Genomic DNA, 27,497 nt, shown 5'->3' with positions numbered 1-27,497 from the left:
TGTGTAGGCCTCTGAATTACGGTAACACGAGAATGAACGAACGTCATTTTCTTCAATCAGAAAATTATTCCGTTCACAGATAATTTCATCGCTTCATTATTCGACATTTGGAATCGTCATTACGTAGTCGATCCTCGCGTCATCGATGCCGGCCCGCTCTGGCATCCGTCACAGCGCCCCACAATTCGATCACAAAATCGTCAGTGAAACCGAAGTCCTCCAAGTCGGAATTGTCTATCGCTTCAGCGAAGTCTATACTGTTGCATTTACCCTCGGCAAGTTCCCAGATTTGTGTCGCTGTAAAATAAATCAGATATAACAATCCAATATTAATCTTAAAATAAAAAAAGAGACTCAGGGCGACTGTTACCAACTCCGATTAAACGCCGATTAACTTAATCGACGATTAGTCCATTGGAATTGACCAATCGCGTCTGTCGTCAAAGCTAAAAGATAAATGCGATTGGTCAATTCCAATGGACTAATCTAAGTTAATCGGCGTTGGTAACAGTCGCTTTCAAACATTTAACAATAAAACTGCATTGAAAAAAAATTGTTGCATTAATTGGAATTCTCGTATATTCAAGCAGAAACTTATAAATCAGACACTTATAAGTCTATCAAACGTTCTAATCGAGATAACCAAAAATTTAATTACAATAATTTAAATCAGAATTCTGATTTAAATAATTAGAATTTGTTTTGTACTTTTTGTTGGTGCAACCAGAACATTTTTTTAGTGTATGTACATTATATTGAACACGAAAATCAACAAAAAATCAAAATGACTTTATTTTGATTCTTAACGTCAATAGACAGTCAAAAATAAAAAATTATCGTCTTATCTGACGTTAAAGTAAAAACATTTTGATTTTCTTTTGACGGAGTGTGTCTTGAGTTTAATAACTTACCTAACTCCGTATCGGAAATGCCCATGAAACTCTCCAAGATAGTGTTAATCTTCTCAACGCCTATCGCAGCAGCATCGTCAATCTACGCAAATATTTACTTTGATTATCGTACTCAACGCGCGCAGCTATTCATTCAGCTAGGAAAGGCGGTAATATCGAAGGAGTAAATAAGTATATAAATATCAAAGTGATATCTAAATAATTCAAATATCTCACATATAACACAGGAAGCTAGTACTCGATTTACTCGTTGTTTTTGAAGATTAATATTATCAGAGAAACGTCATTCCCACTAAAAAAAAAAAAGCTATCTATTTGTTTCATGAGCTCGCCACTTGACGAGAATCTCTGATCGTTTCAATAATTGTACACACCTGCTCTACGATTTGTGCGCTACCGTCAGCCTTGAATCTCAGGGTCTCCTTGCCGGATCCGTAGCCAGGCTTTTTCCCTTTCTTGAGATCGCCACGCGGCCCGATGCTGCCGAAGCCGTTCTTCTGCGGCTCCACCAGCCTCAGCGTGAACGTCGAGCCCTTCGGTATATCCTTCAGCATCTTCGCCACCTCAAAATGCCGCCTGCCGACGAGGCTGGTCGAGTCGATCCTCTCGATGTGATCGCCCACCTCGATCACCTTTATCCTGTCGATCACGGAACCCTCCTTTATACGCTTTATGAAAGCGTAGCCGGCGCCGTTGTCAGTGATCGTCAAGCCCAACGCGTCATCCGTTTTCACCAACTCGATTTCTTTCGGTTGGCCTGCACCGAAAATGCATTAATTTTTTTTTTTTCTGCTTCATGCAACCTGCGCTTTCTATGCATGAAAGTATATAATGCTTAGTAACCTTTTTTATGTGCGAATATGAAGTCACCCACGCCGATTTGTCCACCTAATAGCTCCGTCATGTCCACTTTGTGCGTGTTGAGCGTGCAAAAGAGGATCTGGAACGTTAAATCATCTTATTTTCAACTATTAGACACTTTTAACCTACTCTCTTTTATCACCTCCTAAATTTTACGAAGTCTTTTATTTACTTAATCTTTATGTATATTAACTCCTTGCTGACATATCTTTAAAGGCAACAATATTTTGATTGTAGATTTTGACAGATTCTGTGTAATCCGAGACTATACAAAATTTTTCTGTTTCTCGAAGACCCTGATTGTTGAAGAGTTAAAATTCACATAACCGGCGGAAGAGAGAGATTAAATTTACTTTTATTAAGAGAATGCCATCTTTGCTCCAGATTTTATACTACTTCATATATCAAGACGATTTAATCGACTTAATTTCGAAGACTGATTTAAATCTTACTGCAAACATTCGGTAAAATTTAAATTGCGTCCAGATTAACTTTTCCAATTCCCTTCAACCATCATCGCGGCAAAGCGTGGTGCTGCGATCATGGTTTATTTAGTCTAGAGATTGCGAGAGAAGTTAGATCCCTCACGCTTCAAGCGATCCATAACGAGTCGACGAGCGACCTGGTTACATCGCGCCGACCGCGTTTATACAGACGAATTACACGTGGCTCTCTCCTCTTTCTCTCTCGCCTAGTCGAGACATATATCCGCCAGGTCGACGAGAGAGAGGCCACGGTCCGTGACCGGCGCTTCCTGCATCCGGTGTCGTTTCTCCCTACGTGGGATACGCTTTGCGTTGGAAACCAAGTTCGTAGTTTCCACTATGAGCGGCTCCATTACCATCAAGTCTGACGGCATCGTCCTGCGTTGCCGATTTCTCCAAATGTAAAGGAGGACTCGCGTAACTTTGCCTACATTTCACGGCATTTCACGGATTCTTACACGTACTTTAACATCTTTCGAAAGTACTTAAAGTGTTGTTAAACATGAAAAAAAGGAAGGAATAGAGTCCATTGTTTAGCAAAGTATATAATTTTAAAATAAAGTAATGCGCATAGCACGAATAACCTAAGTATATACTAGGCGTTAAACATCATGAGTACAGTCTTAAGATATAAACTAATTACAAATTACAGACTAATCACGATATTTAAGCATTTTAAAACAGTACTTAATAGCTTGTTACAGAAAAGCTTACTATACCTATTGTGTTTCAGAACTGAGACTATCTTGAAACAAGAACGAGCCATAAACAGTCATAAGTTTTAACGCGTATAACAATTAATTTTCTGCTGCAAAGAAGCAGCCCAATTAACAACATGGCCCAGTACTTCGATGTGCCTACAAATCCGATCCTTTCTTCTCTCGACAAGAAAGTATTAACTGTACACACATTTTGCGGCATTTACCGCGCAGTTTTCGCGCTCACCTCTTCCGCGGGTAGATCGTAGCGTTCGGCAATTTTCTGATACAGTTCCCGGACGTTGCTGAAGTCCGATATCAGTCCCGTGGGACTGCCGTGGGCCAGTTGGCAGTGGAAGACCAGCGTCGACGGCCGCGGGTCCCGGGGTGGCGGTCTCGTCAGCTCGTGTTGAAGAGGAGGAGCACCGTTCCCCGACCGGCTACCGGTACCGTTACCGTTCGTGTCGTTGTCATGACCATTGTCACTGCCGGCTTGATGCTGATGATGATGCTGATGGTTGCGATACTGCACACCGTTCGCAGCCTTCTCCGTTACCGGCGATCTCGGCGTGGCCCGCGCCTTGAACAATGGCATCCTCGATTCTACAAAAATTAATTGTTACACAAAGGAGTGTCCCGTTATTCACAACCCGGCGTGACGCGCTGGATTCTCATCGCAAAATTGAGTCATGATCGTAAGCGGCAGGTTGATAACTGAGAAATGTGCGATATTCTGAGTCTTCCGCGATCCTTTCCTATCTTGAGATAGAATCGACAGGATCGCGACAGTGAATTATGATGCCGCGTACTTTTACAAGATTTATATAGCTCGTACAAAAAATACCTATATATAGTTGTCGAATGGAGCAAGTACTGCAAATAGCAGTGAGATTCTAAATAATATTTTGCGTTTACTAAAGTTACTTTATACCGTAATAAGTTAATGATTCGTTACCCAGAAAAAAAAAGGCAACAAACATAATTTGCTTTATTAAAAAATTTAACTAATATAAATCTGAAAATAATTTTGTTATACTGTATCAAAATAATTTTCAGATCTGTATGTACCTAAATTTTTCAATACTTCAACATAATCGGTCAGTACGCGAGTTTCTTAATTGGTTTCGTTGAAAGAACCGCGGTAACAATTAAATAGAAATCGCAAAGTTGTAAAGATATAAGTTAACTTATAGCAATCGTTACATCGTGCGACATAATAATTATCGGATTGACAATCACTTCTGCGAAAACGCTCGATTCTCATGTCAGATGTACGGTATTGACATAAGATAAGAGAAATGAGAACCACGGGAGAGGCACACACGGTAATTGCGATCTTGCGATTCCGCCGGCCACACGTTAAGGAGATATAAAAGCATGTATCGACCACATGTTCCGTTGCCAAGAGTATCTATTATATGCTCGTTTCTTCTGTATTATATGCTTATCACGAACTTTGTACGCGAATTTACTCACGTGCGCGGCGGTCACGCACGGAACGACGTGCGTATTAATTAAAGTACACGTCTCTCGGGCGCGACGTTTCGTTATCTACTCGGCAAACCGGCGTCTTTCTCGCAAGGAAACCTTCAAACGTATAAACGGTTTCTACGTAACGCCTTTTTAAACAAAACCAAGCCTTCGCTCTTCAGTTGCCGCTCGTTTTCGATTCGTGCCACCAAGACCGTCTTCAAATTGTATAGATACAGTCTTCTTTCATACGGTAATCATTATTTTCGCCTGAATCATCCTCTTTCGACAAGGAATAATGTCAGTCGTTTTACACGTGTATTTTTCTTCGCCTGTTTTAATGAAATACCGGAGAATATCCATCGAGTATTCGTCGAATGTCGCACGCGACAGTTTTTATTACTTATAATCGCACGAAATAACAACGTCGCGATCACAGATCGAAATCTGAGATCTAAATCATGGAGAGGATTCTGATATTTCGACAATCAACGCCAAAGCATTTCTCGCATCGAACTAAAAAATGATTTTATGGCGTATTTATTCTTTAAAACTATTAAAATGAATTATGTCACTCTGAAAAGTGGAATCTCAGTCTTAAAAGATTGAAAATTGAGCCATCTCTTTTTAAGATTGGTTTTACTCTTCGGAGTGCACTTCAAATATAATTTAGAAAGTACAAATTCCCGTCTTCTACCTGTGTCGTTTTCATCAGTCCGTAATGTTTCACAGCACGTGGTCTAAGCTATCGTAAAACCCGCGCGACAGTGTACGGCGTCACGCGAGTGCGTTGGAAAAATGTTGCTCTTGCCGATCCACGTTACGCAATGAGGATAACAGCTCAGCACGAAAATACAGTAAAACTTGTATAATCATGCGCTATTCGCAAACTATCTTCGTAACATATGTTATTCGCGCTGTTCACCTCGATTTTCAACCTGACGCAATCGTTATCTAGAGTATCTCGAACCTAATTCGCTTTTTTTTCTATAAATATTTCTGTAACAACAAAAATAAGTCAGGAATTCAAACCGGTTCGAACTAAATCAAAATTGATCGTGTACTGATGACAAAACCGAACTAAAAATAAAGTTTCACTTTTTAGAGTGAGATTCATTCTAAAAGATTAGAGAGTATATAATTACACCAGATTATGACGGAGTGTGTTGTACATAAATTTATCTCGTGATCCTATATATGATGTTAAAACTCGAGCGATAACGAGTCGTTTCTCGAAATACTCGCGATGTATGTACTTCCACAAATAGCCGCGTTGCAGCAGCTAGAAAAAGCAGCTTTGCAATTATTGCTATATAATTATTAACATAATAGCGCTCACTGAATTAAATGTTCGTGCTAATTATTATGAAAAGATCTTACAACAATAGTGCAAAGCTGCTTTTTCTGCTGAACGCAGCCAATAGCACAGGCGGATTCGATTTACAGGTCGTTGGCATCGCGTCGCAACTTCTAAGTAATCGCAATTGTAAGCTGCCGTGGATTTCGTCAACGACTATTCTACTACGACAATGCGAATTATTCACGAAGCGCAATATCACCATTCCAATTGTCTCCGATTACGGTCAATTATCTCCGATGACCCCAAAAAAGGAGATGGTGCTGCGAATTGCGATTGGTTCATCATATCAAGCCATTAATTGCTAGGTAACATATGTCAGAGTATAATACAATGAAGAATTCAAGAAAATTCACGACCTAATTCCGGCTAGGAATAAAATATGGAATGAGCATGCGCATTATATCTATATCAACGTGAAAGATCTCATTTTCCTTCATTAAATTTTGTTTCGCTCTGCCGACTAATTAGCGGCTTACGCCGATTTATGTTTACTTCGTAGACTACTGGCTCTGACGTTTTACCGTTTGACATTTATTCCACGGTGCGTTGGCAGAGCCGGAGGAGAGCAACTCTCACCCGAGCCTGACTGTTCAACCGTCCGGGTCGAAATTTACTCGATAGACGCCGCTTATATCGCGTCTCCATTTGGCAATACGACGCAAAAATGTCTTAAAAATGGACAAGCAGAAAGATAATTTTAATTATATAATATTAATCAGAATTCTGCTTGTCACAACTAGAATTCTAGTAGATTTAACAAAAAATTCTAATTCGTTTTTCTGATTCATTTTAATCAGAATCATAATTAATCCAACCAGACATTTTTTCTCAAAGCGCGAAGATAAATCTCTCCTGCGGCTGACGTTGCATATCGAGTGGCGAATAATTACACAACGGTACGTAATAATTTCCGACTCGTCGTTTTGTCATCGTCGCACTGCCGCGAATGTGCCACGGGAGACAAACGAGAGGTAATGTAACAGGTTTCGCGAGTATCGGAATGTTATACAGCGAAAGTAACAGCACTTCTCTTATTCGCGTACATATAAATTTTTTTTTTAAATAAATCTTCTGAACACATGGAGAAGAATAATAATTTTTACGAGATTAGTAAACTTGTTTACTATGATAAACTTGTATACCCCTCTGAAAGTAAAATATTAGAAATGCAACGTAAAGAGTAAATAATAAATTTTATTAAAACCACATTCAAGTAATTATCTTTTAGTAAAATTAATCCTACTAGTCTCAATTAAGATTGTAAACACAAACAACTCTCAAGACTTTATACACTTGTATATATTACCTATATTTTACCGTACAGTAAAATAAATTTTTTCAAGCTAATTGTAAGATGAAAAATACTCGTCGATAAATTCTATGGAGATATATGTTATAATTAATAAATTTACTTTACAAAATATAAAAAGTACATTATAGTACGATTATAATCTATAATTACGACGATCTTTCATTTATCAGAAAAGTATAAATTTTACAGTAGACGTTTGTCTCTATATGGAGACCTATTTCATTAAATTTACTTGGAATTCTAGCACGGTTTTAGATTTTTTCTCCGCGAGCGGCGGGAAACTTGTCGGCGATTTTCGGGACACCCTGTACAATGATATACACGTCAATACCGTAATGTTACGAGCGAGTACACGCCGGCGAGTAACAAATAACACGCAACGCCCGTCCGGAACGCGCAACCGAGAAGACCGGCCTCTCACCTCTTCCTCGCCGTGATCGGCGCGCACCTGTCCGTATCCGTATCCGCGTCTGTATAAGTTTTTTTTTTTTCCACGACGACGCGACGTAATGAAAGAAGCAAGGACACTTTATTCAGCGATCATGCAGAGTACTGACGGAGCAGCAATCAACCGCGACGCTGTTCGTCGTCGCAACTGGCCAGCCACCGGGACCCAAATACCCCTTTCTTTCCACTCGTCCGCCCGTTATCGTTTACCCGTTATCGCTCGCACGCTCGATCTTTATCGCGTTACAGGCGCGAATGAGATTCGCGATCGGCGTCGAACTGCGAATCTAAAGAACGACGATGATCAGTCTCGATCATCGCACGGAAAGCAGCGTGTAATGAAGAAAAAAAAAACAGCATACGTCATCCGAAAATCATCCTGGGAACATCTTTAGAATATCCACAAGACATAAGCGCACTACGTATCATACGTATTGGAGACTGAGAATTACGAATTAGAAATTAGAATATTCGACCGATCAGACTATTTTAATTTTAATCCATTTTGTTCTGATTGGCTGAATCTTCAATTCGCAATTCGAGGAGCAGACTTTCAAAATGCATTTTGAAAGCCTGTTCCTCTAAAATTTCATTTTGTTTAGTTAAATGTGTAAAATATTCAGTGTTGAAAGACTCATATTATAAGTTATTTTCAGATTATATTCAGGAATTAAGCATTTTTTCATTAATTTATATGCTAAAAAACATAGACACTTCGAAGTGAATGCACTTCGAATTTTAAGAATTAGAAAAAGATGATAATTTGAACACAAAAATTAAAGTTATTTTATATTGACAGAAACGGCTACTAGCTTTTTCTATTACGTGGAATTTCACGATGAGAATTCAGAGACAGAATTTTATCTTCTGTTTACAATTGAAACTCTAGAAATAAGATAGATGATTTGAAAAAAAATAGAATTAATATATTAGTAGTATTATTACTGCCGATCATTTATGACAATGATTACAGCCTGATAGTTCACTTATCAGCTATGAATAATTCACTCATTTATTACAAATATTACTTTTAATTGGGTCGAATTATTTCGGAGCAAATTCTACTCTAAAATTTTTAACATCCAGAATCGAGATACAAAAGGTAACGATCGATGACTTTAATATATGGAAAATAAAGCATTCTACTGTCTATTTTTCAAAGAAAAATAAAGTAACTATAAAATGCTTTTAGAATTTTTTCGCTCATACTCCTGTCGTTATTTGCCGTTCAAGAATGATATGTTTCGAAATAAGGTTTCTCTGTTGAGTCTGTATATATTACTTAAAGTTTTCCTTTTCACATATTTGTAGAGCTATCTCTGCATATATATCCACACAAATAAATATCCGCCGGAAACCCCTGGAAGACCCCTCGGGGTAGACGACACCGAGTGAATTTCACCTGTATGCGACGTGTCTTTTAATTCGGTTAACACCAACGGCACTTCCTTCGGGTACGAAAGAACATTATGTAGCGGGAGAAAATCGTGCGAGGTCGATTTCACGAGCTCGCGTGCCACCGTGAGCGGAAAGCAGCGGCGAGAGGACTGATCGCAGGGAGCCCCTTCTTGCGTCGGCCGACCCCCCTCGAACGTGCCCATCAGGTATCCATCGCTGCATCATAACGCTAACAATGAGGTGCGAACAGTGCACTGTTGGGAGCCGTTCTCTATGAAAGAATTTGTTTAAAATGGTAATACAAGAACACAAAAGTGGTTTTGACATTTTACTAATAGGAGCAATTATGAAAGGAAATCGTTCTTTTCGATAAGACGCGTCCATTCTTTTCTACTTTTTAAAATTTATATATTGTATATATTATATTATATGAAAAAAGGATAAGATTCTTAAACTTAGAAAATAAGAGTAAGTTGAACGGAGATTAAATATTTACATTAGTGGTATCGAGCCGCTTGGATGAAGAGTGAAACAAAAGATGATTAAACTTTCCTAGCATAGCATGTCAGCGTATAATACATGTTTCATGAGGTAAATCATTATTAATTACGTATTAAATACGTGTTTACTTTCATGTGTGTATTTAGATCTTTTATTTAAGCTTCATTGTACAATACCTATAGGAAAAGTATCACAAATGGCATCGCCGGATCGTTGAACGATGCAAAATGCGTATCGCACAATACCGTATAAAAAATTGTGTAACAAACTGTAAAAATGTAAACGCTCGTCAGAATTTAATTCAATATACGCATAATACTATAATCCATACTCATATACTTATCGATTACAAATTATCAATTACTGTCCCGTTAAAACGCAGGACGCTTATTTTGAAAATCGTAATATCATATTTTTTGTACAAAAGAAATAAATTATTTCCCGATTTTAGAAAGACTTTCGAAAATGGATGGAAATCATTCTCAAAGAAATCCCACGTCGTGATCAGAGTATTTCCGATAGATTGCACGTGTAGAGCCCGGAAAAAAATACCGGAAGTATAATCGACATTATTGATTCTTCTTTCAAGTTTCAGCCTTTCTATCATTATTAATAATCTTAGGAGCTTTGAATCCCAAAACAGGTGATAGTTCTCGTTAAATGTATCCCATACATTAACATCGCAAGAGATATCCTGCCTAAAAGCCAAGTACTCCAAAGATAAGCGTCGGTCGCCCAGCACCACTCGAATATTGTCTAAAGATAAAAATATCGCATAACAACATATTCCCCGCATCGCACTTCGTACAAACAGTAACAACATAGCGCACTTGTTAACAAAAAAAACTCAAATGCACTATAGAAAAGTTCAGTCTATATATGGAATCGTTTGGAATAACACATTTATACTCTCTAATTATGCTCGCATATTTCTAGACTCTTTAACTTAATACATTGTGGACAGGTCGCATCAGTTTGTGGTTTTCCATAAACATAAATAATCAAATAATATGTTAATTACCCATTTTTTACGTATTGCATAATAAGTAAATGATCTCTAAAAGGGCTTATATGATAATTATATATAGTAGGATGATTATATACATCACAACACACAATGGCTTATACCTTATCATCAATTGTTTTACCAGTCCATAATGTGTTAAGACACATACTAAGTATGTATATGTATAAGTATTTATGTAATTAAGTATATTTTAGGGTCTAAAATCTCTCTTAAAAATTCCGAGACGAAAGAAAATATTACATCACTGAAAGACTTCGCCAATACAAAAATGCTTATACTCTATTCGTTATTGCTTTAATATATCTGTATACAACATCCATATCAATTAACGTGAAACAATCATCTAAGTTTTATAAAAAGAGATAAAGAGAGATAAAAAGCTAACACGAGTACGTAATTTCGATTTACGAACGAGTAAAAGTTTTATGAGTTACGGGCAGCTAGGTGTAGCTCTGGTTGAATGATGAACACCTTTGAGACGCGGCCACAATTCGATTTGTCTTCCATCATCAGATAATTCCTCATCGGCACAAGCAGCTCATCGTACGGATCCATGTTTAATTGATATTCCTGCATGGCCCGGTACACGGCCTTGAAAGGTGGTTGTTTTTGCGAGTGGAACGTACCGCGGGAACCGTGCAACACCAGAGCACCTTCTCTCTCCGCTTCTGCGCATACTGACATGTACATGCAATGGTCGGGCCTGTAGTTGTACCGGCATGAGTATACGTATAGTTTTTCTGGATGGTAATGAAATATTATGTTGATAATGTCCTGATCACCCCAGGTTATCTTCAGTCTATACTCCTTGTGGATAGGAATTACGTAATCTGTCCATCGGAACTCCCTCATTCTCGTCAGATTCATCAGCATCACTCCTGAATTGACGCCTAGCTTGCCATAATACGGATGTTTGGCGAATCGATTGTACCATCCAGTGTTGGGATCCTCGTGCTCAGGACTGAGAGCTGCCAACTGACTGGAGTTCATTTTCTTGAAATTGTCCCAGACCTTCTCTGGTGGCGCTAAGAACAGGGTATCTGTATCTACGTAGAGCACCGCATCCGTATCATTCAGCACGGTCTAAAACATAATAAACGGTAAATCTCGCTCTTACAGAAAAAAAAAATGTCAGCTGAATAGTGATCATGTAACTTTTACCTTAAGACAGGAAAGTAAATATTTTCTTCTTACCTTCAATGATAAAATTTTTACCTTTCATGTTTCTTATATATAACTGTATATAACTATAGAAAAATAATACAAAGTATAATTTAAGCTATAAAAACTTGATAATAGAAATGAGACAAATTAGAGAAAAGAAATAAGGCAAGGCTAAAGATGAAATAATTAGAGACTTAAGGAATTTTTTAAATAAGTATTTAAAAAAAGCATGTAATAGAGATGGAGTAAGGACAGATTTTGTAAACAAAGTTTTTTCTCGGCTATTGTATACGTCAAAGTAAATGACATTCTATTTACTTTTCATGTTTCTTTAGAGAAAAAATTACACGATTGCTATCCTAAAATTAAATCAGATTCACTTACTGGTAGAAACAGTCGTTGAGCTGCACAGGGCTTAAACAACTTCTTCCACATGACCACATCGCTACCATCGGGGAAGGTGATGGGTCGCACCAGGAAGTCAAAGGTTTTATTGGATATGAGTCGCCACTCCGACAGCTTCTCGCTGAAGGCTGGTATCAGATTCTGCTCTGCCAGTATTATGAATTGCAGCGGCCTGCTGGCGAAGACCAGTGCCGATTTCAGCATGGTTAGGGCCTCGTGTAGCCTGTCCCCGCACACGACTACGCATATCGTCACCTCGCTCGTCGACGGGCTTCCTGGGGATTTCTTCGAGAGCGCCAGGCGCTCCCTGCTCGCGGGTGGCTGATCGTATAGCTTGTTGGAGAAATTGGTGGTCACGTTGAGCAGTATTATGAGCACGGCGAGAATAAGGCACAACAAAAACAACTTATATACAGATTTCATCACGTCGTGTTGCGTCGCGCTTTATCTCAAACTGAACAGAATTGCGTCGTGATTGATATACGACGTCGGCAGTGACCTGACGGCATTTTGGACCCCTTCTGAAAGCGGACGATAATCCACGACGTTTGTGGAACACGGCGGGTCCCAATATTGCGTCGTCAATGTTACGTCTTGCGTCTCAAGTAATGGCGAGCGCCATATTTACAATATAACCTCCGAGAAAAACGTCATAAATGCTCGTATCAAAACAGTCTGATATCTGAGAGAGGACATGAAGGCCTTTTCTTAATAACCGACAAATGCCTTGCGCACTACTGCCCTCTAAAGTAGTGGATGTAAACTATATACAGCAAATATCAATTTTTTTTACATTAAAAAAATCATTAAAATCTTTATTAATTTGATAGATTTTAATTATTTCAACAATTTCAGCGATTTAGACTTTGCGCACAAGGAGGAAATATTAGGAATAGAAAAAAATATTTAGATTTCAACCTATCAGATACCAGTTACGCCAAAATATACGCGATTTCCGATAAGTTGAAATCTTACTTATATGCATTATACAGCAATAAAACATGTTGAAGCATTCATAAATGTTGATACGATAACAAATGTTAACATAAAATATTGATTTTTACAACTAAAGTACTTTTTCTGAATTTAAAAATTCATAAAGTCGCAATTCTTAAAATATTAATACCTCTTACTTAATATTATATATTCTTTTATTAATACGTTCTTATAATTTGTAAATTTGTGTAAAACTTTTCAAATTTTATAATATAATATTTGTTCGGATGCGAATTAGTGGTTAATTGATACCGATTTTTTTTATTACACACAGATAAAGTCAACAGTTATTTTATCATCTACAAGAAATAAAGAATCCTGTTCAGTTATTACTGATATCAGAAATTTTCAGACACCTAGTGTGTGTGTGTGTTTAAAAACATGATAAAGACATCAGAAAGACGGTTTTTAGGATATATACATATGTCTAAGAGAGATCTCTAAAAATCAGAGACTTTTTAGGCGATATGTTGTTTATGTTAAAAATTATATTCGCACAAATTTAAATTCTCAAAAGAACTCGCTTATTACATAATATTGCAATTTTTGATGACTCTATTTTCTAGATAATATATAAGTGGCTGTTTATCACTTAAAAGTAATAAACAATTATTTTAACGGAATTTAGAATAATGTAATTAACTTAATGCTGTATAGTTGATACCAACATATTTTATTATCATTGAAATATTATCTAAGAGCTAACGATCGTGGTACGGTATGCATCAGGCCAAAAAAGTTCGGGTTTAAATCCTACACCTATCAAATTCTCACATATCAGATTTTATCTGATTGTCATCTTTCAGTAGGCAATAGCAAACCACCGAGAGTTACATCTTTGCTATAACAACCTCTTTTACAGATAAACCATTTGAATTTGGCATTAAAAACTATACACATCCCATATCAGTGGATATATGTAGAAGAGAAGTCACCACGTTTTCAATAAGAGACGATGAAAGGAAGAACAAAACTTAAGAAATGATAATTAATATTATCAATATATTTGTGATACATAATGATAAATAATGTTAGACAGTGTGAATTTGACTGTACTTCAAAGATATTAATTGCTTTTCTACGCTACTAATAAGCTTCCAGTCTACATCCTGATAAAATAGAATATCGAAATCTGGATGACTCATCATCGCTTTTAATGTCTTTTTTGCATCATTCCTGTAATTAAAAAAACTCGTTATATAAGAGTAACAATAGCAAACATTACTTATTGATGATATATTCGCTCAATAAATATATATAGGAATCAAAACTGCATTTTGAGATTTACCTTGTTTCGTTATTACCATCGAGAAGAAATTTGGCACACATTGTGAATATCTTACGACGGAGGTCTTTGAGATTTGGATTAGACAATAAACATTCCACTCCAATAATGGTAATAATATTATAAAGCAATCGACTAACGGTTGCCCTTATCAATGGATTCTTGTGGCTGCATGTAAAAAGTGCATAAACATTCAGAATACAAACAGTCTACGATTCACAATGCGACGATAAAAAATCAATTAATGTAATAGATATTACAATATAATTATTAAAGACATCGATTGAAGCAAAGATGAGAGAAAGTACATTCAATCACCTAGCACTGTGTTCATTGGTCAATATTCGAATACAAGTTGCGGGAGGCAGGTGTGATACCATGGAATCCAAGGCATGTTGAGCATCATTTCGGATTCCTTTGTTCGTATGTGTGCTTTTTAAAAGCAGCGTGGACGCAAGTTCATCGAATTCAGGCCTTTGAGTACACTGAACTGTCTTGTACAGTTCCATTGCTACCTGGCAGGCAGTTCTAACGACGTATGGCCTCGTATTTCGTAGTAAACTGCGAATATAATGACATTGCATTGTAGCGAACAAAGTACATGAATATACTATCTCTCTAAAATTTTTAGAATAAATATCATTCTGAAGGTAAAATCTCACTCTTCAAAATTGAAATTTGTGTTACTTTTTATTAAAACTGGCTCAGTTTTCGCTCTTTAAAGTGAGATTCCATTCTAAAGAATTTAGAGAAAAAAAATGCAATAGAAATGCTCCAATGACCTGCACAATGTTCGATATATACGAGGCATGTTGGAATCCAATAATTCCGGTTGAATCTTCGAAATTTGTGTCAGCTTTGTTAGAGCCGATACACTGCTCTGCCATTGATCCTGCTTTAAGCTCTGCATGGCATGTTTCAATGTTTCATATGGATTCGCGTATTCCTCTTGTGTTTCCACACAATCGCCCTCCAGCATTGATGAATAGTCCCCATAAATGGCCGTAGGATTAACATCCTTCGGATATTTATTACTGAAAATATATACATTTAAACATGAATAATACATCAACGTTTATTGGTATTTATATATAATTTGTATGTATAATTTGCTAATTCGATTTAATTTAAATAATTTGTCTCATGTTAAAATTTTAGTGAAATGCGAAGAAATTACACGTGCTCGATGTATTTGTCAGATAACGTGGGAAAACGTAGGTCGCCCGAAGCCCCGGAATACGCTTCAACAAATTGCGTTTTTGCAACTTGTGATGAATTTGCATTCTCATGCTGAATAGATAAGGAAGTCGTTTCCTCCGTCGCACGTGTGGCAGACTTACCTTTTTATCCAAGACAATTTTTATCACGAAATAAATACCGGCATTCATAAAAGATTTCGTAATCGATCAATATTATTCCTACCTGCACCTTTGCACATGGGACACATAATATATTTCTTGCATTCCGTATGCGCCATTCTATTATAATTTTTTTATTGTACTGCAATATACGAGGACTATGTTTTATAGAAATTCGATTATTTAATGTTGCAGGAATTTGTCTGCTGTATCCGTGCCTCTAAACGTCCATTTGAAACATGCAAGCATCGCTTGCACAACTTTCTATAAAAGTGCTGCTTTGGCATTTAGATAAATTCAAGTCGATATTAACATAAATTTGTATTAACGCCCGATATCTGCGCGCAATAAATTTGATAAAAATTTCAATAAAACGAATCGATAGAAATTACAATAACAGCAATAAAAGACAGCGATAGTTGAGCACTAAGCTAACAACAAAACAAAAACTTTCGTATTTTTTTTGAAAATAGTTTTCTTACGTTATAAGAATATGTACATTATATAATATTTGTTTATACATTATATTAATTATAGAATCATCTATAATTAAAAAGCGATAAAGCTATAAAATATAGCTCATTCGCATTTATCCTAATGAATAAGATAAAGTGGTCCTTCGATAAATTGTAAAATAATAAAAATTATTTCCCTTTGTCGAGAAAGCGCTTTTTGTCGTTTAATTACAATTTTTTAGTCAATTAAATATGGTCCGATGGCTGACACGTGTAGCATATCGTCTACCCTGATAGCAAAATGTTGCCACAAATGGGCAAAATGTTTGCGCGTAAAGTGGCAGCAAACTCGATTACATTTTGACTGCAAAACCATAGCCACCTGTGTCCGCATTTGGCTATGGATTTGACGACAACATTTACTAACATGTTTTGTAGCAGAGTTTGCTGACATGATCTGACAGCAGGCTCTACTCCAAATCTATTTCTGCATACATAGGCTTCGTTATCAGGGTAAGTATTAGATATACACTTCTCAATTCAATTACGAACGATTGAAGGAAAATCTATATGCATCATTTTCTTTCCACTTTATATCACACAGTTCCAATGTATGGAACTTTGTTTCGCACTGTATTTTGAAGTTCCATTTTGTTTCGCAAATAAAAAAATTTGACTATCTTTGTTTTTGAATGTCACGTATCAGTTCCGTGTATCACGACGGTGGTTTCTCTAGCGAGATATTATAATCCAAATGATCACAATGTATAGGACACTGATAATATGACACTGCACTAGCATGGCCGGATCTTCCTGATGTCATAGGTACTCCCTCGACCCATTGATCCTGGGTCGGGTCGTAAATTTCTACTATATTTAAAAACGTCGTACCATCGTATCCTCCTAAAAAAACGCCATATGTTTACATTATTTTTTAAATATCTTTCTAGAAAAACAGCTTTATTACTTCGACACAGATTAATAGAACCATACTTACCCATTGCGTATAGTTTGCCATCAAGAATGGTGACGCTAAGAGCACTGCGAGCAATGGTGACGCTGCTGACGTTTTCCCATATGTCGTGTTCTGTATCGTACCTCTCTACCGAATTCAATTGCGATTTCCCGTCGTATCCGCCTATAACGTATATATACTGGCCTAAACTGGCCACACCAGCTCCTGAACGACTGCACTTCATAGGCGATACCATTGTCCATTCGTCATTCTCAGGATGATAACATTCCACCGAACTGAGCCTGTTCTTGCCATCAAAGCCACCGATCGCGTAGAGCAATCTGTTAGGAACGATCGTATTTTTTACATTATACTATAAAAATTTACAATAATATATAACTTTTTTAATGATTACAGTGATGTATAAATGCATCTTTTATTTTAAAATAGAATGAAAGATGTATATCTTTTATGTAATATCCAGGACAGCCAGTTTATATTAGTAATATAATTACCATACTAAATATCACGTAGCTAACTATGATTTACTTAAAAATTTAAATGTAATCATTTGTTTTCATAAATAACAATTTGATTAACATTTTTATCGTTCAATGAGTATCGACGCTATAACAATTAGTAGTACCTATTTACTACCGCTACTCCTACGCCTAATCTCTTGATATGCATGGGTTTCACACTAGTCCACGTATCTTGATCCGGGTCATAGCATTCGACACTATTGTGGTATTCAATGCCTGCGCTGCCACCCACAGCATACAACAGGCCATCCATAACGGCAACCCCGACCCTGTTTCTCGGTACTGACATCGGGCTGCATGGTCGCCATTGATCCGTCATTGGATTATACCTGTCAACCCAGTCGCTGTCATACCTGAGAAAAATCATATAATTTTTTAAGCCATATTTCAAAGTTTTAGATCGGTTTTAACATTCGCATTTAAAGCTACCTGCGTAGAGCGGTAGGTTAACCATTTACCAATAATTTTTCATGCTGTTTTTTTATATATATATATATGTACGTCTGATTACTATATTTGATATATTGCAGAATAAATGTTTTGATTTTTTTTCTATGTTGCATTTCTATGTAGATCTCCATGAAAAATTAGAGTATTTTAGGCTTACATTTATCTTAAAGTAAATATAAATATATTATCTAGATTAGTCATGTTTTATATTTCTAAAAAAATATAATAAAATGGAGTTCTGTATAAATATAAAGATCACGTTTAAATTAAAAAAAATTTTCTTTGAAGAAACAGAATATATATGATAATTAGATACTTAAACATGACATTTAAAAATCTAAAAAAAAATTTACACAGCACTTTTTGATACCAAAATATAGCACCTTGGTTTTCGCAAAATAGAAACAAAATCAAAGACACAATTTTTATAAAAAGTTCTCGAATTTCAATAAAATTCCATAAGATTTCTTTATTTCCTTTATTTCTTTAGGTAGGAAAAGTTTCTTGAGAATTTGAGTTTTTCAAAATTTTCCAGGTAATTTTCCAAACACTTCATATTACAATTATTTCCGAAATGTCGAATACAATCAACGTCTAAGTGCTAACCTGCTTCCCGGTGAATTGTGTCTCCCACCAACTGCGTAGAACATCCCTTTAAGGAACGCACCACCCAAACCAGACCTAGGAACGATGAGCTTCGCGTGTTGCGTCCACGTTTTTTCGTCGGCGTTGTAGCCTTCCAGAACGTCGAGGGAGTGCTTGAAGAAACCGCCAGCGATATATATTACTCGCCGCGTGTTAGGCGTACGCTCTTTCACAACCGGCTTCTTATGCAACGTCAAGTCTTTAAAAATCTGCGCTAGATACTCGCGACACGCTGGCACCTTCTTTAGCACGTCGCAATTTTTCATTTGCTCCCGCAGAAAGTTCGGCGTAAGATATTGGCAGCGTACCGCGTGCAGTATATGTTCCATCTTAGGGCGCCTCGCTTCCTCGTTATACTTCACCCACTTCAACACGGCGTTGTAAACCTCTCTTTCCTCCTGTACATTCAACTCATCCTTTCTGATGAGCGTCACCAATTGTATGGCGGATAGTTGCAAAAACTCCTCCTCCTGGCATATCTGGTTGAAGTGTTGAACAATGAATTGATTTGCCTTATGATACAGATCGTGGCAACCATGCTGCTCAGCAAAATTGGCAATGCCAATCGCGTTCGTGGGATCGAGTTGTCTTTCCAGAAAAACACTACATGCATCTATCACATTGCTAACCTGAATCAAAATACATTTATCAAACGTTAAAAATATCAGTAGACATGAAATCATTATATTTATTAAAAATAAATGTATTACATTTCAAAACATTGCCAAAAAATTTCGCAAATTGTTCTATATTAATACGTCTGAATATCTGTATAAAATTTAAGCACAATTCCCTTATAACTTATTTAATTTTGTTAATCTTAAATCTTATGTAAAATCGTTAGTACCTATTTATAAATTTAATGAGAAAGTAATATTAAGAATTAAATCAAATTTTAAACATATACTGATCAAACAATAATAAATATTTTTATAAAAATGTATTTAGATTCAATTATTCATTTAAAAGTTATTGACCTAAAACTGCAAAAAAATATGGTTATATTTTGCTGCATAAAATTATTATAAATAAAATTATTTGTAACCGAATGAGACAATGCCACAACAGTCTAAGCTGGATCACGGGTGCTTCTAAATAACTGTGTGTGAATTTATAAACTATGAATTCTTCGATTGCGCGCCGAAATTTTTTCAGAAACATGCAACACTAATAAACTACCGCAGTAATATCACGAGTTAAATTGATTAACAATTTAACAATTAGTGATGCTTACGTATTTTATATCGATCTTACTAATGTTGAACAACCTATTAAAAACTGTAAATAATTATATAGAGAAACAGGGTAATGAGCCAATAAATTATGTTAAAAATCTTATTAAATTAATTTAATATATTGCGAAGAATATCACGCAATTGCGGCACGTAACGCGATCTCTTCCAAGGAGGACAGTAACAAGGAGACCAGTCTGCTGCACCATGCGCGACCTACGCCGCCAAGCCCAAGGAGCTCGACGGTTACGTCGGCTTCACGAATCTCCAACCAGGTGTACAGGAAAGCCGTAAAGAAAGGCTTCGAATTCACGCTCATGATCGTAGGAGAGTCGGGTCTCGGCAAATCCACCTTGATCAACTCTATGTTCCTGACAGATATATACAGTACCGAATATCCCTGACCCAGTCTCAAGATAAAGAAGACAGTTGCCGTGGAAATGAGCAAAGTGTTATTGAAGGAGAACGGTGTAAATCTCACCCTCACGGTCGTCGATACACCTGGTTTCGGTGACGCTGTGGACAACAGTAATTGTTGGGTGCCAGTAATATCGAGTCGAAATACGAGGAATTCCTTAACGCAGAGTCCCGCGTGACGAGACGACAGATCCCAGACAGTCGAGTGCATATTGCTGTCTCTACTTTGTCGCACCCTCCGGTCACGGATTGAAACCGCTCGATGTGGAATTCATGCAGCGTCTCCACGACAAAGTTAATATTATATCATACCTGTTATTGCCAAGGCGGATACCATGACGCCGGATGAGTGCGCACACTTCAAGAAACAGATCTTAACGAGATTGCACAAAAAATTTACGAATTCCCAGAAGTCGACGAAGGAAAGAATAACAAATTCCAGAAATTGTTAAGGGATAAGAGTGCCATTCGCAGTCGTGGGAGCGAATACAATTGTTCAACACGACGGGAAGAAAGTACAAGGAGAGAAAAGTATAGATTCCAATTCCTGCAAATGCGCGTCCTTACTACCATGTTTCGGAGCGCAATAAAGTCGCAATGTTCCAGATTTTCGACTTCTGCAATTCCCCATGGATATTTTCTTAATTAAATAAGATTTTTAACATAATTTATTGGCTCACACACACATTGCCCTGTTTCTCTATATTATTTGTTATAAACATATTGAGTCTTATTACAATGTACATGTAAATAATTAATTCTTCATTGCGAAAAATATTACCTCGAACCCGGATTTCTGGCATTTCGTGCGAGAGTCCTAAGCCTTTAGACTACCGAGGCTAATAAATACCGAGGCAAATAAAAAATTATTTGTTTTTCGCAGTTGATTTCAGAGTATACTGACGAATTGATATCATCAAAATGTTTTGAATGATACTGACTAATATTAGCTTATTTTAACTGATCGTTTAACTGACATTTTTAATTGATATTGTACAGTCAAAACATCTCTAATCTCTCTATTTATATCAGAAAATAAAAAAACAGTAACGTTATTATTATAATTTCCATTTAACAATATAAATGTAATATAACACATGATGTACGTACTTAATAGTTACATTGAGTACAAAATTATAATATTAACGTAATATTATACTATTAGTCTGTATTCCATGATCATCGATGCAATTCTTTCCTGTATAGGTATGTTTGTTTCCTCTAAAATGATTTATTTACATACCTGGAACATGGTAGCTGCTGACAGCAGTGAACATACAGTAATCTCAGTAACTCTTATTTGACCAGTATACATGAAGTACATTAAGCGAGCCATCGTAGTTGGACAGACACCTTGCAGCTTTACTCTTGTCATCTCGCATTCCTTTAATCCTCCAGTAAACATTGCCTGAAATGTTAAAGTCAGTCAACATCAACTAATAATCTTTATTTGTGGCATAAACTCCTTTATAAGTGGAATAGTAAAGTGAAACAGATATGTGTTTGAAATTTGGCAAAAGTTCTAGTGTAACCAATATATTTCACAACAATAAAAAACAATTCTGATAGCAATTAAACATTAGGAATACATTGAACCAATGTTGTATCAGTAATGCTCTTGTTCCTACTAATATAGATTATCTAACTTTAATCTTGATTTAATTAATTTTTCATCTTTTTCTAAGAATTAGGAAAAGATGAAGAAAGTAAGTTGAACCGAGATTAAAGTTAATCCACAATGAAATAGAAGCAGGCATAAATTAATACTGCTGAAGAAATCTCGAGTTAACGCATAGCACAGAGTGCCTTGTATTTAATGACACAAGTTGACACAAACATTATTCTTTTTTAACATTCAAAGAGACTAACAAAGGTAAAACGACTTGTATTGATATTCGTATCACTAAATGCAAAGTGCTTGATTTGCATACAGCTGTCAAGCTTACCTTAAAGTAGGGACTAGCTGCTGCTAAAATAACTTTATGCGCGTGAAACAGTTCGGTACCAACTTCCAGGATCACGTCAGTCAGCATATGATGACTGCGCATCATAAACATCATCTTCATAGTCTCCTTCAGATAGTTGGCCATGCAGAACGTCATGTCCCCGAGATCACCCCGCTGCCGCTCCGTGTTGAGCATGCCCTCCCAATCCGTTTCCTCCCCTGACGCGAACGGGGCAGCGCCCGGCGACGGAGCGTCGCCCGGGGCATCTTTCTTCCGTTGATAATCTTTCTCTCCATCCATTAAAATAGCGCTGCAAAAGCGAAAATTGCGCCTTTAGATATTTACATACGCTCGTGTCATCGCGCGCGCGTACACGCACTCCGCACGATTCCTATTCTTCCCTTCTCGGAACAGTCGGAACTCGGCGGATTCACGGAGCTATCACCCGTTCCCCGAGACCGCGTTTCCATCACATTCCGACGGCTCGACAATAACATCGCGATAGATACACCCGTTAAACCTGCAGCGTCTTCCGTATGCCTCAATTACTCGGAAACGCACGCCATGAAGCCGAGAGAAATTAAAGTGTCAAAATATAACTTCACTTTGACGTCATGAAAGTCAAAACAATCATTTTTCGTTACACACACAAAATGTAACCGTTTTATCGACGTTTAAAATCTTCATCGGAGATCAAAATAAAGTCGTCTTGTTTTTTTTTTGACTTTTGTGTGTCTCCTGTAAAAGGTGCACTTCGGGAACTTGAAGTAAAGTATAGGTATTTCGATATTTAGCGAAAGCGAGAAGAAGAGGTGCAGCGCGTGGTGCAGTATAGTGCAGGAATAAAAAAAACAGACCTATCGTGCGGAAAAGCCGCGAGGGCCGTCACGCGCAATAATAGCAGCGTAATCACTCATACATGGTGTCGCAGAAGCGTGTCGCACGTGATCGCGGGATGTTTCCAACAACGGTGAAACATCCGGTCGCGCAGATGATCGTCTCTCGCTCGCGTGTGCGCGCGCGCGCGCGTCCTCTCGACACACACATGGCACTTACCCGGCCTGCCCAGAGATCGCCAGGGCAATATCTACCTGCGTCGAGGAGTCACTGCTGGGCGCGCGAACGAGACGGAAAAACGCGGCGGACAGTAAAGCGGCGCGATCATGTTTCACGGATCGATCTCGCCGATGATACACGATGACGCAGGCATCCTCCACCTCCGGAGGCTTCGGCCCTGCTCCGACAGATGCAGCGTCACACACCGAGCGAACGACACCCGAAAGAAGACGCGCGCGAGAGAGAGTCAACAAAAAGAACTCGAAATGGCTTTATTTTGATTCTTAGCGTCAATAAACGATCAGACTTCGTGATGAAAAATGATCATCGCTTGACTCTAGCATGACGTCAAAGTAAAGTCATTTTCATGACTTTCTCTTGACTCGGCGTGTACAATTTGCATAAGCACGTGTTGTTTCACCGCCGCACGATCGGCCGCGGACGCAATACGAACTCGATGAGCGGCGCGGGCGGGATTCCTTCTCGTTGCCGCCGACCGCTTACTGTCAGTGACTGTCACCGTCGCTCCGCCACCGCCGCCGTCGCCGCTGCCGGCGGCGCGAAAACGCGAGATCGCTTCGTCACGATTTGTACCGTAGATACGCCGGTGTACCTTTGTCCGCGTCGCTGATAGCGGTCGGCCAACTGCGGTTGGCTGGCTCGGCTAATAATCCACCGCGACCCTGACGGTGACTCGGTAATAAATATATACTATATACGGCCGATGAATCGCGCGCGATGGACGGCGGGCGTGCAGCTCAAGAGAAATCAGCGGCGCAGAGAAAAGAATGCTTTTTCAGCGACTCCTTTGCTTCTTCGACCGCTCGCCGGTTGACGTCCCCCGAGATTTCAGCGAGCGCGACGGATCGGGCGAAGCTCTGCCCGATTCCGCGAGATTAAATGCCCCGCGGACTCGTTTCGCGTTGCGGAGACGACTCCGGGAAATCGGAGACGCGAACCTCTCTCGTCCGCGGATGTATACTTTGTGATCCCGCGAGATCTCCCTGGAGTCTTAAATATTTTTCATCCCGGGGCGAAAAAGTTTCAGCTGTCTGAAACCTGCGATTGTTGTCTTTTCTAAACGAAGTAAAAATTACGAAGCAAATTGGTCTCTATAGACAGTTTATGTTAATGGAATTATAAATATTCTAATAAATTTGCTCACTTTTCTCTCTCTCTCTCTCTCTCTTTCTTTCTCTTTCTCTTCTTCACCTCATTTCAAAAGATACAATAATAATTAATTTACTTCCTATAGAGATCGATTATGTGTGTATCTTGAAGTTAAGTAAAAATTAATAAATTAAAAATATTTATAATTTCGTTGATCAACACATAGTGAATTTGTTAATTCACTTTTGTGAATTTTCATTTCTTCTCAGGATACATCAGACTCTTCCAACAGAAGTAAAAACCGAAGCACGAGAAAATGACTGTGATCAGCAGAAAAAAAAATGCAGCTTTGCAATTACTGCAATTTTCTTTAATATGATTGGTTTATTACAATTATAGATCCATAAAGAATTAATTTTATATCATTTTAACAACTGCAAAAAGCTGCTTTTTTCTAATACGTGATTCCAGGTAGCAAACAGATGCTTTTTGGGCCAATCATGTGATTAACTTTTTCTTTAGAACGAAATATGAAAAGTGAAAATCTTTTTGTATGTATGTAACATGTATATATATACACATACAAATTTGTCACTTTTCACATTTTTACTTTTGAGAGAAAGCTCGGACTTACATGATCGATATACTCCGAACGAATTTTCCGCATCGTGCCGTAATCGAAGGAACACACACCAAGTCAGAGGAGACTTCAAAATGACTTCGACGTCATAAAAGTTAAAATAATCATTTCTCATTCCAGAATTTCGCCATTTATTAACATTAAGAATAAGCCGGTAAATTTGATTTTTTGTTGATTCGTGTGTTGCTTAGGTGGAAACGTTCGAACAGGACGACCGATTTTACGGACGCGACGATGATTATACATTCCGTCATCCTCTTATCCATAGCTGAGTATAAACGCGGGAAAAATTCCGAGCGCGTCCCCGTCCGCCCCGGAGTGACGGATCCGACCGTGAAACAGCAATCGTGACCGTAGATGACTCGAATGACTTGCAAATTCTGCCCGCTCACGGCCCGCCGGCTCGCCTCGATCTCGCGCGTAATCGAGCGAACGGTACTTCTTTGTCGCTCAGCCGCGCGAGTCATCAGCTGTTCCGCATCCGCGAAGTTTTTGGAGAAGCCGAATTAATTGACCGTTCGACGGGATAACCCGAGATACTCTGTCGTTCGATTACGGCGATTTTCTCGCGGGAAATGAAACGAAATGAAAGGCGAGAGAAAGACGGTGAGCGCGATGCTGCGTTGCCGAAAAATCGAATATATCCGTAACATATGCTACTGATAATTGCATTAAGCACGTTTATCATGATCGATGGGAAGAATTTTAACAAAGAGAAAATGACGATGATCCCGCGTTTACAGATAAAACATTCTTGCGTATGAATTGTTTTGAAATTTGTGTCGTTTTAAGTCACGTGGATTATCGTCACTGTTTTACTCGCACTCGAATATAGCTATCGAGGCAAATTTAATACGATAGATGATAACAGATTGCTGACAAAGAAACACGAAGAAATGAAATTACTCCGGCAATTTTCGAAATGGCGATTAAATTTTCGACGCGTGCTGCCATCGTTCGGTCGAAGTCGAAACCCACAGAACAGTTTACATGATAATTTCGATCGATATAACAATTTATACTTTGTAATACCAGAGAGAAACCTGAGAGCGGCCATGCCCGGATTTAGCTGTTACTTTCTTTTAAAGCGCCTCTATGTCCACAAAACGTGGACATTGAACTATGTAGCCAATGTCCACGATCGTGTCGGTAATGTCCACGATTTTTTGGTTCGAATCTTCCCTATGTCCATGAATTATCGATCCGTTAGTTAGACAAACAAAGACAGACAATCAAATGTAACTTAGCCCGTTTTTACTAAATATATGTAGTTATTAGTAATTACATAGAGATTTTGAATACATTTAAAACTTTTCCAATCATATATTGTGTGACAGTTTAAGGTTTTATTTAGCAAAAACGAGCTAGAGAGGCCCTCCACCACCCCCGTCGATTTTATCGGCGGTCCTCTTTTCTTTATAAATTATACTTACTCGTAAAAAACGGACCATCGTAAATGTAACAACAGCCTGTTTTTACTTATAAGTATATTTGTTGTTTTACATTTTTATATATATTTTTTATTTTTTTTTATTTTTTATATACATTTTAAATATAATATTTAATGCTATTTTTGGATATAATTCTTTATTCAATTTAATAATATAATAATTATAATATGTACAATAATTATGTGTATATTACAATAACAGTGACAATATATAATAATAATAATATTTACAATCATAGATAATATATACAATATAAATGCTGTTCAAAATACATGAAAAATCATATTAAGAGAGAAAAATCATATCAACATAATTAAAAAATTACATTATATAATATAATAAAGTGGGATTATACGAAAACGTCGAAAATACGTATAAGAACACATAATTTTATTAAATGTATAATTTCTAGAAAATACTTATAAATGGATATTAATTAAACATTAGCAGTAATTAAATCGTATTTGTTTTTATAACTCTTGACTTATTATAAAATTTATTAAGTATAAAATCTAATAAAATTTAATATATTTATCTTGTGATGCGCGCTGGTTAATATCCGATACAAAAAAGAAAAATCTTCATAGTAGGGAGCGAATTTAATACATTCCGTTTCTACGTCAAATTCATAAAATCTGTTCGCAAAGAAAAGTTAAGCAATCCGTCAAACAGCAACGGTCTTGTTATAAGATTTTGTTACAGGTATGAATCTTGAATTTTCCTGACCGTTTATGACTTTATGTGATAATTTTAGCAGCGTGTCAATTACAATTACCATTTTTATCGCATCTTTAGCATTATATTAAAATTTGTATGCGAGAAAATATATGTTCTACCATTACTAAAAATTGTAATCTTTTTTTGAAAATGAATGGATAGAATGATTTCCTTGTTGAATAGTAGTTACGAAGGAATATATT

The 27,497-nt window shown here is 37.4% G+C and overlaps 4 protein-coding genes across 6 annotated transcripts; all 4 read right to left on the bottom strand.

Moving 5' to 3' along the window:
* Positions 1-139: 139 nt before the first annotated feature.
* kermit (PDZ domain-containing protein GIPC-like protein kermit) lies at positions 140-7,573 on the bottom strand. The gene is made up of 6 exons (XM_018546455.1): positions 7,519-7,573; positions 3,203-3,558; positions 1,755-1,851; positions 1,286-1,668; positions 912-993; positions 140-297 (listed from the first exon to the last, which is right to left on the bottom strand). The coding sequence occupies exons 2-6, from the start codon at positions 3,548-3,550 to the stop codon at positions 140-142; spliced, it is 1,068 nt and encodes a 355-aa protein (XP_018401957.1). The 5' UTR covers positions 3,551-3,558; positions 7,519-7,573.
* Positions 7,574-8,039: 466 nt separating this feature from the next.
* On the bottom strand, positions 8,040-12,696 carry shams (glucoside xylosyltransferase 1 shams). Its single transcript, XM_018546346.1, has 4 exons — positions 12,019-12,696; positions 10,905-11,553; positions 9,996-10,199; positions 8,040-8,125 (listed from the first exon to the last, which is right to left on the bottom strand). The coding sequence occupies exons 1-4, from the start codon at positions 12,460-12,462 to the stop codon at positions 8,040-8,042; spliced, it is 1,383 nt and encodes a 460-aa protein (XP_018401848.1). The 5' UTR covers positions 12,463-12,696.
* A 1,370-nt stretch (positions 12,697-14,066) lies between these two features.
* Positions 14,067-15,974, bottom strand: LOC108779038 (uncharacterized). The gene is made up of 6 exons (XM_018546372.1): positions 15,743-15,974; positions 15,498-15,660; positions 15,103-15,354; positions 14,639-14,881; positions 14,324-14,488; positions 14,067-14,211 (listed from the first exon to the last, which is right to left on the bottom strand). Exons 1-6 carry the CDS (start codon positions 15,795-15,797, stop codon positions 14,067-14,069), a joined length of 1,023 nt encoding a protein of 340 aa, XP_018401874.1. The 5' UTR covers positions 15,798-15,974.
* Positions 15,975-16,295: 321 nt separating this feature from the next.
* On the bottom strand, positions 16,296-23,748 carry Keap1 (kelch like ECH associated protein 1). 3 transcript variants are annotated; one of them, XM_018546369.1, is made up of 7 exons: positions 23,412-23,748; positions 22,321-22,630; positions 21,618-21,782; positions 18,687-19,354; positions 17,735-17,983; positions 17,131-17,429; positions 16,296-17,036 (listed from the first exon to the last, which is right to left on the bottom strand). In XM_018546369.1, exons 1-7 carry the CDS (start codon positions 23,483-23,485, stop codon positions 16,849-16,851), a joined length of 1,953 nt encoding a protein of 650 aa, XP_018401871.1. In that variant the 5' UTR covers positions 23,486-23,748; the 3' UTR covers positions 16,296-16,848. The 3 variants fall into 3 exon arrangements, with proteins under 3 accessions (XP_018401871.1, XP_018401872.1, XP_018401873.1); XM_018546370.1 differs by having other exon boundaries at positions 23,377-23,464; XM_018546371.1 differs by lacking the exon at positions 23,412-23,748 and adding an exon at positions 23,178-23,341.
* Positions 23,749-27,497: the final 3,749 nt, after the last annotated feature.

Source organism: Cyphomyrmex costatus, unplaced genomic scaffold (genome assembly GCF_001594065.2).
Source record: "Cyphomyrmex costatus isolate MS0001 unplaced genomic scaffold, Ccosl1.0 scaffold55, whole genome shotgun sequence".
In the NCBI taxonomy this organism is placed as follows: domain Eukaryota; kingdom Metazoa; phylum Arthropoda; class Insecta; order Hymenoptera; family Formicidae; genus Cyphomyrmex; species Cyphomyrmex costatus.
Note: the sequence above shows the minus strand (reverse complement) of the source record. Positions and strands in the feature narration are given on the sequence as shown.